Here is a 12,475-nt window from a genome sequence, read left to right as displayed (position 1 = left end):
CATTATAGGTGACTCAAAGCCATATAAATTCTTCGTCACTCATACGCTAACCGCCCCGCACCGTCGATAACGACGAATCCAACAACGACGATAATTTGTCATTATTGCTAAATTTCACAACGCCTATGGTAGAAAGAAAAACAACGGCAATACTAATTGTGTCGTGTATTAAAACAAAAAGGAACAGACTTTCAACGACACGCTGCAAATTTATGTGCTTGAAATGATTAGCGTCTTTCAACGGTATTAAAAACTGATAACGAAGGCCGGTCAAACCTTGCTACGCTGTGATGGTTGTTCTCTTATCAGAAAAAAAAACTGGAGCGAAAAAAGTATTTGAGAGAATTAAAACGCAAGAAAAGTAAAGCATTGTATTCACAAAGCTTTGCGTCCTCAAATATTTGATAATCGGTTTACGACAACCTAATCTTCAGCGACACATTTATCGTTCAATAGATTGACAACTGCACAATGTGAAGGCATTTTTACATCATTATTGGTACAGACGCCTTTACTTTTGCACAGCTAATAGTTACAAAGTATTTTTTTTTTACTTTAAAGTTGTACGGAATCAAATTGCGACACACATAGATATTTGGCAAAACTCGCACGTTCAACCAATCATCCTCAAACTTTCAGGGAGTAAAATAAAACATGTTATGAATATTTTCCTATGTTTGTTTTATTCAATTTAATATCCAAATGCACAAACTTTTCTCTTCACACTACTCATAAGGTTCTGTACAAAACTTGGACCAACTTTTTTTTTTTTGCATGGCTGTCCAATTTTTCTTCATATCTTCCTCCGATTTCAATTTCCGAAGCGCCTACTTCATGATGGCCCAGCACTTTTCAATTGGCCGCAGTTCCGGTGCGTTCGGGGGGTTGAGATGCTTCGGCACAAAATTGACCTCCTTAGCCTTCTACCACTCCAAAACCTCTCTCAATTCGACCTACACCAAATTCTGTTTTTGCACGGATTTTTTACACGGCAAAAAAAGTTGACATTCATTTTTTCTCGCCAAAACCTTATTTTTGCATGAAACGTCGCGAAGTGGTGTTACTTTTTATGCACGGTTTTTGAAATTTTGAACTGAAAACTTTTTTTGCACGGTACGCATCCCAAAAACAGAATCGGGTGTACTAAAAAATCGTCAGTTATTTGAAATTTCGTATTTTTTTTCATGAATTAAATTTACGCAACCACACAGGAATCGTGAAATACTCCAAAAGTTTCATAAGCATTCCTCAGAGAACTTTTCCCTGAGAGCACTTCAAAGATTTTTTGAGAATGATTTTCTTCAGGAATTTGATGGAATTTAATATTGAGACTCCGAAGGTTTCTCTAAGAATCTGTGCAGTGATTCTACCATGAATTTTTCTTCAAGATTTTTGTATCTTTTGAGATTTTGAGTATCTTCTATTTTCCTTTGAAAAAAACATCATTTTTTTTTCCACATTTTTGGCATTTTCAGAATAATATCGATTATTATAGTAAACCGTTACTCAACGAGCAAGAAATCACATTGATTGACATAGGAATTGAAAATGTGGTGAACAACATTCACATCGAATTTTCTCAGAACTAACGATCTGAGGATTGAATTGTTACGCGAGAGTTCAACCAGGAACTCCTCTACTTCCAGAGATTATTCCAGGGGTTCCTGTATGATTTATTTCACGAATTACTTCAAATTCTTCCAGATTTTTTTCAAGAGGCTCAATATTTTTTTTTTCAAAAATTTATCTAGAAAATCTTCCGGATACATCCATACTCCTAGTAGTGAACAATCCAAATGACTTTCCATTATTAGATTTTCGTTTAGGTATGACTTCTTCAATAAAACAACTAATATCTCATTTTTTGCAAGACTTCGTTTCATGATGATGATGCTATTCAGCAAGATCAAGCTGTGAACCTTGGGTTCAAATCTCGTCATTCTATGTGAGAAGTCTAAACTGCGCGACCTTTTCAACTTAATTAATTCCTTTAGATGATTCTGAGGAAATAAAACAAAAACGGTATCGAAACTTGAAAACGGGTTATATTACAATAGATTTTCATAACTAGTTGCAGTGGCGGATCTGAACAGCAATAAAAAATAAACGATTATAAAATTATCACAATTAATATTCCGGTAAAGTTATGGTAGAATTTTGGAATTTTTTGAGTCTTTAGAAATTTAGTAGTAATTTTTGGGAACTCGGTAAAAATCTACATTCATCTAATCCTAACTAAAAAGAACAAAGATCGCGACTTCAGAAGTTATTTATTTTTTTAATCCAGAGAAAACCGATGAGGAGCTTGCTAACACAAAATGTTAACAAAAACAACATTCACAAAGTTAAGAGCAAACCCGAAGGATGACCGAAGTGGGATAATCTTTTCAAGATGTACCCTTTAGCAGTTCCGATTGTTCGGAAATCGTGGTCAAGAGATGATGGACAAGTCGTTCCAGATGTTGTCAGAAACTGTTTTCGAGATGTCTAACTTACAAGTACATTGTGACAGGAACCATAATCCAGGAATCTACCGATCGATCTCTTCAAGGCAATGATTTTGGGCTTTTGCCTCAATTCATTAATTGTACAGCGTAGCCAGGTCAATTAACATGCCAAAATGTAGAGCAAAACTTCATCTATGAGATTAAAATGCTCACATGGTCATGAATAGCCAAAAATACGTCGAAAATAATTTGACCGAAAGCTCTGTTTTTATTATTTTGGACATCCCAATACATTTTTACCCCCAAGGTAAAAATTTACAATGGTAAATCGAAAGAACTTTACGCTTACGCGTATTCTTGTTGGTTCGCATTCTTCAAAATTCTTACTGCTTCAATTTCTGTATGTAACGTGTTGTAGCGGTTGCATGGACCGATTGAAATCAAGACCCAAGTAAAAATTGAGTAAATGTCAGAACTGAAAAGGCAGTTTTCTTTTTCAAAATCGACCGTTGACCTGGAACTCTTATGAGAGATACAGAAGAATACGTTACAAATGGGTTAGATAACTTCTTCAAAATGCACTTGATAGACTGTAATCAGAAGTAATTTGATGAAATCTAAAGATATTATCCATAAAATAAATAAGGACATCTAAATTTGAAAAATAGATGCTCCTATCACTTTGCACCTAAGATATAGTTTTCAAGCCGAACAAAATTTAAATACGGTGTCTTACATATTTTGGCAACAAGGCATGAATTTTATGTTGACAAATCTGGATGTTGCAAAAGATTCAGAAAATACATGGTAACTACTAAGAATGATGTGGAAAATGTCTGGAAGCCTTCTTCAGTTGAATTTTTAACCTAAGAGCAGCTTGTACTAAGTATCTGGAAAGTACACTTGCTGTACACAATATAAGCCTGGTGTGGCAATTTGCAGATGTTCTCGAATGCAGATATACAGCTAAGACCTTATTGAAAGTAGCTGGTTTCGAATAAAGGTGCCGTTGAGGATCGTTTTCGTGCAATTTTAACTATAACACGATTATGCAAAAATCCTAGTTGGAATGTTATGTCTGGAATGAAAAGAAAAGGATTCATCAAATAGTTACTGCAAAACCCGTTATAAAATTACACGCCCTATTATTTTTTTTTCCGGATTTTAATACATTTTCAATGTTTGTTCTTGAAACTGACACCATTAACCGCCGAGATGTATACATATTTTATGACGAGCATTATGTTCGTTTGCTGAGATTTGAAAATATTTTGATGAGGGTAATTTACGGCGTTGTCAACAATTTTTGAGCTCAACTGCGTGTAGATTCGAGCTTTGAGTAATCATAATAAGCTATTGGATTTTTTGGACACGTTGCAGATAGAACTCCTTGATGTTTTCCCTGAAAGCTTTATAAGCACGTGGGTTTCAGATAGAATTAAATATATTGATTAATTTTAGCAGATTTATTGGTATAAACATTAAAGAAGATGACAGAATAAGTTATGAGCGAAATAAATATTTTTTAAAACTATTTTTTCTTGCAAGCTTTTATGATAACAATCTTTTGGAATGCCTTGTAAAACGCTCTGCAAAATTTCGTCTATATATTTTTAAGAATTCGGATGACTCAATAATGGAAATACTTCAAAGGTTTGCAGCTGAAAGACTATCGTTTTACATTAAATTTCTAATTTTACGAGAAAACCGTTAAATTTTTACGACTACTTGAAAAAAAAGAATGCACGCGATATTGATAAGGCTTCTGTCTGTGTTTGAGTTGTTATCGAATTATCAAACGATTTTTTTCCTGATATTTCTCTTTCTCTGGAGTTCGACCAATTGCTGCTTCTGAAAAAAAAAATAGCAAAGACCTAAGTATAGATACAATTTCTAACTGGATTTCTGCAGATTTTCTGTAAGATCCGTAAGAATTAGGACGAATTCCTGAATAAAAAACAGAGTTTTTGCGGAATCAGCTATATTTATAGATCTTAAAACATGGATCCTTAATAAAGTTTCTGCAATAACAACGCGAAAATTATTCTTAACATCTGTTTTTCTTACTCTTACTGAAATACCTGAAAGAAATCACTCACCAAAGGTTTCCTAAAATATTTGATGGACTAGCTAATTGAAGTTAATTCGAAAATAGGAAAACATTTTCCGGCATTTCAGACCGTTAAACTTCTTCTATGATCTATATCAAACTATGTATCTATAATTTATATAGTTTGCTTGCTTTATAGCACCTATCCTACACGTTAAGCAATAACTTTGAATTTTGATACATGGGAGTTATACTCATAAAAACGTCTGACATTACGTTTCTTTGCTCACCATAATTTTTAGTTTTGATGTATTTTCACTTTGTTTTATTTCAATATGTTAGGATTCAGTACTTATCGCCGCGAGATAATTAGCAGCGGTTCAAATAATAAAATCAGTAAAATCTAATAGCCTGTCGAGACCCTCTCGCTGTCGATACCAAAGACGAGAAGATTGAATGAAAAGCAAAATCCGATACAAAGGATCACATTTACATAACGCAATTGCATCATCCGTCTAGGAACGAATAGGCATTTATGACTGCGCTCGAGATAAGAAAACACGCCTACGCGTGAGACGAATGCGCATAAGAAAGCATAGGTTGAGATTTTATCTCTGTAAAATCAATAAAACGTCTATATATCCCTGGACTTAAAAGGGATATGGAAATTTGCACTCAACATAATTCCAGTTTTACATAATAACACATCAATAGTATAACCTGTAGAGTTAAGATGACTTTTGTACATTTGACGCGATATAAACTAGGTTCAAAGTTCACTCCAGTGTTCCTATTTATCCGAAACCACGGACTCTAAGTACAAGGTAATCATAAATCCAACAGCCAAGTGAAAAGTTCTCTTCTTTACTGGAAAATAAGTAGCTTGGTAAACCTGGAAAGGAAGTTCAGAAACAGAAGCGAGAAAGGATCTCCAACTGGAGAACCAAGTACCTTCTGAAACTGATAGTACTTAAGGTGAAGATGAATCGAAGCCAAAGTTCAAATATTCAAGAGCACGGATCTGGAGAACCAAACATCCGTTTAAGCTGAAAACTTGATCGATTGGTTACTAGCTGGTGGTGACCAATCGATTAGGTTTTCAGCTCAAACGGATGTTTGGTTCTCCAGATCCGTGCTCTTGAAAATTTGAACTTTGGCTCCGATTCATCTTCACCTTAAGGCGAAACAGTTTGATAAATTTCTAAGATTTCACTAAAACTATAAAACCACAAATATCGCGAAGAAAGCATCCAACAACAGTGTACTTTTTAGTTTGGCTTTGTGCACTAGCAGAAAGCATAAAATAAGAAGAGCAGAAACGTTTAATACCGTAAAATGGGGTGTTAAGGACTCGTGGGGTTTTAAGGTATTGAACTTCTGCATCAAGTTTGACAAGTCACAAAACCGTCGAAAGTCGATATATCAGTCTTCTGAAATGTTTGATTTGTTCGGAGGATTGTGAACTGCAGTATGTGATAGGGAATGTCTAATAAAATAAAGTATTGTGGAGTCTAGATATTGAAAACGATTCAAAAAGTTTTTTATCAAATTTTATAGGCTAAATACATTTAACTACAAAACTATGAAACAATATTAAGAAAAATATGTGAGTAACTTATAAGATAAGTATATTTAATTGAGATCACAATGCAGGCAACAAATTTTGAAAATTTTGTCTAGATTTTCACTTTTAATATTGTTTATGGAAAAAGTCTGTTTTTGAAAATACGTGGGGTGTTAAGGGATTATCTTTTCTACTTCTTCCAAGTTACTAAATACATTCGATTTATGCTGTAATATATTCCAATATACTTTTACCTTATTCCGTGAGGTAGAACTGCATTTTAAAATTAAGGGACCCTGTTTTTTTGTTACTGAATATCTCCAAAAATGTCTAGTCTCAAAAATTGGTTAAACTGGTTGGAAAATCTTGTTAACAACGTATTGAAGTAAATAAAGGATTTTTCTAGATATTTTTTCCAAAACTTTTGCGATACTGGTAAAGTGTTTGGGAAGTTAGAATGATTCTTTTATTTGGAAATGCAAAATGATTTTGCAGCCGTTGTTTCTTTTAGTGGTAATCCTATGAAGTGGTAAACAATAATAAAATTTTGTCATTTCTCAGAGTCTATAAATGAAAAGTTGCGCGAAGAGCTAAACCAAATCTATCGAGCTTTCAAACCGTCCAGCTATCAAACAGATCAGCAAAACAAATAGGGGCTTTTTTCGAAGACGAAGGAGAACAATCATTCAAAGAAGCCTCTTCGCGTAACTCTCTGTACATACATTCTGTCATTTCTGAGCTCTTTTTAAGAAACTTCGCAGCCTCGTTGGGCTCTTAACGTGTTATATAGTGAGCGTTAGATTTCCGCTCCATACTGGAATTCTTCTTCAGTATTTTTTCGACCATGCCACTGGGTGTTGCATGCAAATACTTTGTTTAGTGTAGTGTTTTATTTACAGGACAAATTGACTATTTCCCCTATTAAAACTAAAAGCTTGTTGAAATTATGCTTATATTATAGATTATTTACGAAGTTGCTCTGCATAGCTTGCAGGATTCATAAACTGCAAATATTTAGGTTATGATCCTGTTGCATATAAGTATAAAAAAAATATACAAAAATATATAAGTATAAAAAAAAGTTAAAATGAAACGGTTTGCGGTTGCAAGAGATCCAAGTTCAATTATATTGATGTATTATCTGATTAAGGTTGAACATAACTTATGAAATTGAATGAAAGCACCGAAGTTATTGACCAAAAAGATTATGTTTTGCTGTTTGAAATATATGGTTTTATTTACGAAACTCAAATTCCTTAACACCCCATTTTGCATTTCCGTCAAAAATCACACATTTTCATTATTATCTCAGAAATCTGTAATGGGATCCTCATAATTGTATTTGGCTTTTGATTTACACGACGAGAGAATGGTAGGGCTGTACTTTGTTCATTTATTGACATACTAGAAGTTGCTTGAAATTCGAGTTGAAATTTTTTTTTCATCCCTTAACACCCCATTTTACGGTACCTATTTTAGTGCCTTTGAAAACGTGAGTAGGGGTACACGTCAGCCATTGTGGCCGCCATCATTGGATTCCGAAATGTTTCACCTTAAGGCCGCACGGGACGCCATTATAATCACTCTATCCATTTGAAGCAGCAAATCTCAAGTACCGATGTGAAACAATTATCATATAATTCTATATATGTAGTGTACAATTCATTAAATTATCAGCTTCATCGGTTCACTAAAACTCGAGATTTGCTTCTGCAAAGTTTTGAATAAAAAATAACACGGTCTCCCGTGTCACGTTAATAATCAATATTAATGTTCAATATGTTGCCAAAATCGGGAAGAAATTGTGATGAACGGGTGATGCCAAACAGGTAGACAAAAGCGGATGTTGCCAAAATCGGGAATCAGATGGAAATCTTAGAGTTCTCTATGAAATGTCCTTATGGATGGCTCATATTTTCGGTGGAAATCCCAGAGTCCCTTCCGAAATACTAGTACTCCTAAGGATAGCACTGAATTTCCGGAACCCTAAAACTCTTAGGGTTCTCTTCTTATTTTTCTTAGAATCTCAGAATTGACATCATATTCCCATGATTTTCACAGATATGTAAATTAATTTACTTAATTCCGCAATTTTAAAGCGTGAGTACCAACCTCTAACTTGTAGCTTGTAGTAAATGCTATCTTTATTCATGCCAAACAAGTTGTTCGTAGCATGTTCGAAAGGTGTAGTGTGAGAAAGTGTGTTATATTTACTACCTAGAATCAAATTCATTACTTTTTGTTGTTCTGTTGGTCCGAATCTGCCATCTGGAACGGAGCTGCAAAGGATGAGTCATTCCTATTCGCTGGTGCAGTAAGACCAATATGTTTATTCGAAAATGAGCTTCAAATAAACAAATCGTATTATGATATTATTTGAAATCTGCGTGGCCTGGCAACTCGGTCAACCTGTTTCCCCCTCATGGGCATTCACTTTCATTGGTATTCAATGAAGCACGCACGCACAAATGGCTACACACTTGTATGGGCCAAGAGGGGCTCTAATGAGAATGATATAACACATTATTTGCATTATCTTCGACTACGATTGCAGTGGGAACGAGCTCCTGATTGTTTTCATAGCTCTAACATTTACCCAGATATGGATCAATTAAAGACTTACCTCCCCATATTCCAATCTTGAGCTGCTTCTTGTCCAAGTTCTCCACATATTCGCCGACAAACCGATTCAACACGTCGGCGACAATGCTCTCGAACACCATCGCGAAGACGTTTTCGTCAGTTTGTTCGCACTGATAAATCCAATTCGGATCACCCAGATGGTGAACTTGGGTTCAATAATGTAAACCACTTTGCTAGTACTATACGCTTCTATTTTTACACCACTTTTCAAGTAAAACACAGCTGTTGTGCTACTTTATCTACAAACTACGAGCTACGTCTTCCGCATGTATTGCCACTTCATGCAACAAAAAAACGGGATTCACATCTCTGCTTACAAAATCGTCTGTATAACAGCAACAATATTCACGTTATAATTACTGTCACCTAGCGAAAAATCCCAATTATTATTACTATCAGTGAATTCCATATAACAGAGTAACATCAGCCTCGCAAAAACTGCGATATTTTGCTGCACTGAGCCATCATTCTACGTGAAACAAGAAAACAACACTTTTAATCATGGCCGATGACATCATTTTCATCCACTTTTTCTCCGGCTTAAAATCACATCTCAACCGTTTAATTGCTGCAACTTCCTCTTCCGGCGGTTGCCGCAGCTAGCGAATTAACTTCCGATCGACAATACCGATGGGAATGTATCCGATAATGGCACTAAATTCTAAATTTTCGTTGCTTCCGTCGCCAATGCGTTCACCTTCACCTTTGCCTAAACCGTAAAAAAGTGACACTACTGCGTCAACAGAATCACTTTTCTAAAGACACAAAATAGCTGCACAACAATCACGTTACGGTTCTCCTCTGCAACTGACAGACTAGCTAAAGTTTCGTGGACGAACGGCTGTCACACAGCTGGTTTCGTGTGTGTTTGTGAGTTTTGGATGTTGCGTAGTAAGCCACGAACACTCTTCGCCATAAACAAAATCACGACCGGTGCCACGAACTTTTGTTGATAAGCACTGGCGGGCCAATCAGAGAGCCCCGTGTAGTAAACAAACACCCGATTGCGTTGCGAGCGGTACTTGTTGCTTCGTTTGTCGACCAGGCTGCTATGTGTGCTGGTAGTGGGCCAACACGTGCTAGGGATATGAATGAAAAATACTATGGGTACCGTTGTAGGCGTGCGCGTAGTAAATACGAGACAATGGGCAGACGATGGTTCGAATCAAACGGGACGGCAGGCTGAAAGAGAAATGGTTCTTGAATTAAGGCGATGGAAACATAGAGTGGGAGACGAAAACATTTTCTAATACAAGCCTTAAACCGTATCGGCCTGAGTAGAAGCAGAAATAAAAACTAAAACCCTCACCACTCAGTAAATTACGGATTTCAATCATCTTATGTCAGTATACTTGTCTAGTTTCTCAAACTGGCTCTAAGAACTCGGGAATGTTCATGTGGCCGAAGTTATTCCGATGGGTCTCTGGGTCAGGTCGGGTAAAAAGACCTATTTTTGGGTCACGCCAAGTTATCTTTATTTATTTATAATGAAAATAGATCAACTTAATGGACCACAATAGATCAACAACTTGATCACTTGATGGTTGCAGTGGTATCATGTCCCCACAAAGAAAAAAATAATAATTTGAATAAATCGTCAAGATCTGATATTCAACATTATTAATGAAGAATTTTGGACCGTTTGAAATGTATTGGATGTGGCCAAGCAGGCTTAACTCTTTTACGAGCAGCATTATATTTCTAGAGAAGCAAATTATTGAAATCATGATAAACTTTACCTTTTTCGATATTTATACAATGGTATTCCGTTTTTGGCATGCCCCATTTTTGGCACCCCTCGATTTTGGCAACAAAATAGATCCGTTTTTGGCAACATTTTTGGACACCCTTAAAATTTCTATTTTTTTGTAAATATTATCGTGTCTGTTACTTTAGTAATTTGAATAGCAAGTCAACCACACACCGATTAAACTCCAGAGATCAATTTTCGTCGATATTCCACCAATATTCACACGAATATCGACCGTTCGGTAATTTAACAGTTTTTGACACCTCATCATGATCAAAATTACTGAACTACAGTGAATTGTCGTCGATCTGTCAAAAAGATTACCGAATAATTTGTGAATCGTCCGCATTACCGATAATGGTAAAATATTTAACTGAAGTTTCGGTAAACGGGCTGTTCGATTACCGAATTCGGCAATTTGAATGAATGACAACGTCAACTCATTGTCAATGTTTATCTTTCGGGCGTTGCGGTGAAACTATTCGTGGAATATCTCCAACCGAAATTGTAACAGTAATCCGTAAGTAAAAACACATCACATTAATAGATAGAAATACAGCAAAATGTCGTGTATCATAATGTATCTTAGACTCTAAGCTTTCTTTCGTAGACCACTACAATACAATAAATCACAGGGCTAATAACATGCTAGGGTTCATAAACCGCTTCTGCTAGAACTTTCATGACCCATACACAATTAAAACTCTATATATTGCATATGTAAGATCAATCATGGAATATTGCAGCATTGTATGGTCTCCTTTCTCAATCACACACAAAGAAAGATTAGAATCTGTACAAAAACAATGTCTACTATATGCTCTTCGTAAATAAGGTTGGACATCATTTCCACTTCCACCCTACAAAGCACGCTGCATGCTTATTTACATACAAACTTTGGAAGAGCGACGTGAAATCGCAAGAGTTTCATTTGTAAATGATATCGTTTCGCAACGTATTGATTTTACAGAAATCTTATCAAAATTAAATTTCTACGTTCCTTCTAGGCAACTACGAAATCGTAACTTATTCTTGACAAATCATCATCGAACAGATTATGCCAAAAACGGGCCTCTAAATCAAATGATGGCCATTTACAATCAACATTGCGAAACTATTGACTTTATCATGTCTCGGTAAAATCTAAAAACATACCTGCTTCAAATCCATTAGAAATTGCCACACATAAAATAAAACAAAATGACATTAACATTTTCTACACTACACTTTCTTTTTCAACATTTTTTATAAATTTCATAATTTTAGTATTAAGAAATAAAACAACAATATGTATATGTAAAATGTACTAGTCCACGTCGGTTGACGAAAAATAAATAAAAAAACACCATTGAAATAATTGAAAAAAAAAATTAAAAAATTACAATATTTTCAACCCGAACTTTGTGGAGCTTAACGACGCTTAACCGAGAAGAACATGCACTGCGAAGAAATTGGAACAACTTTTCTGTTTTTATTTAAATGTTTAGCAATGGTTACTACCTAGATCACAAGTTTCAGTTAAATGATTAACAATGTTATAGATTGAAATTTTGCATAAAATTAAACACATATATGTTAATGTGTTTAATTTCATGCAAAAGTTCAATCTTTTCAATCAATTATACGTATATTTTATCAATATCCAGATATTGGAACTGTCCGGATTTGAATTCATCACGGTACTCAATAATCAATTGAAAATATTTTCCAATGTGTTGCCAACATCGGGAAGAACATGTTGCCAGAAACGGGTGTTGCTAAAAACGGAGGTACCCAAGTAACCATAAGCACTAATAATAAGCCCTTACAGGCATTAAATAAGCACTATATTGGCTTTATATTGGAATACAGGGCATGTTTAAATGCCATCTATTGTTTTGACAGATATACCACGTGCTTTGTGTTTGCATATAGTGGTAAGAGGAAGTCAAACATAAATCTTCTTACTACTACAATTGCAGGTTTTATGACGGGGAAAAGTGATGGTTTAAATTGGTCACTTTTCTTTCCAATACTATTCA

General features: G+C 35.2%; 1 protein-coding gene across 11 annotated transcripts in view; it reads right to left on the bottom strand.

The window, feature by feature from the left end:
* Positions 1 to 9,523, bottom strand: part of LOC5573464 (vacuolar protein sorting-associated protein 13C) — a 71,547-nt gene extending 62,024 nt beyond the window's left edge. For 6 of the 11 annotated variants that reach the window (XM_021841513.1, XM_021841514.1, XM_021841517.1 and 3 more), the window contains exon 1: positions 8,685 to 9,523. In XM_021841513.1, coding sequence (XP_021697205.1) covers positions 8,685 to 8,784 — 100 coding nt within the window. In that variant the 5' untranslated portion in view covers positions 8,785 to 9,523. The remainder of the gene's footprint in view (positions 1 to 8,684) is intronic. The other 5 variants (XM_021841508.1, XM_021841511.1, XM_021841509.1 and 2 more) reach the window with 5 other exon arrangements.
* Between the last annotated feature and the right edge of the window lie 2,952 nt (positions 9,524 to 12,475).

The sequence above is a fragment of the Aedes aegypti genome, chromosome 2, assembly GCF_002204515.2.
Source record: "Aedes aegypti strain LVP_AGWG chromosome 2, AaegL5.0 Primary Assembly, whole genome shotgun sequence".
Lineage (NCBI taxonomy): Eukaryota > Metazoa > Arthropoda > Insecta > Diptera > Culicidae > Aedes > Aedes aegypti.
This window is presented reverse-complemented; position numbering and strand designations above follow the sequence as displayed.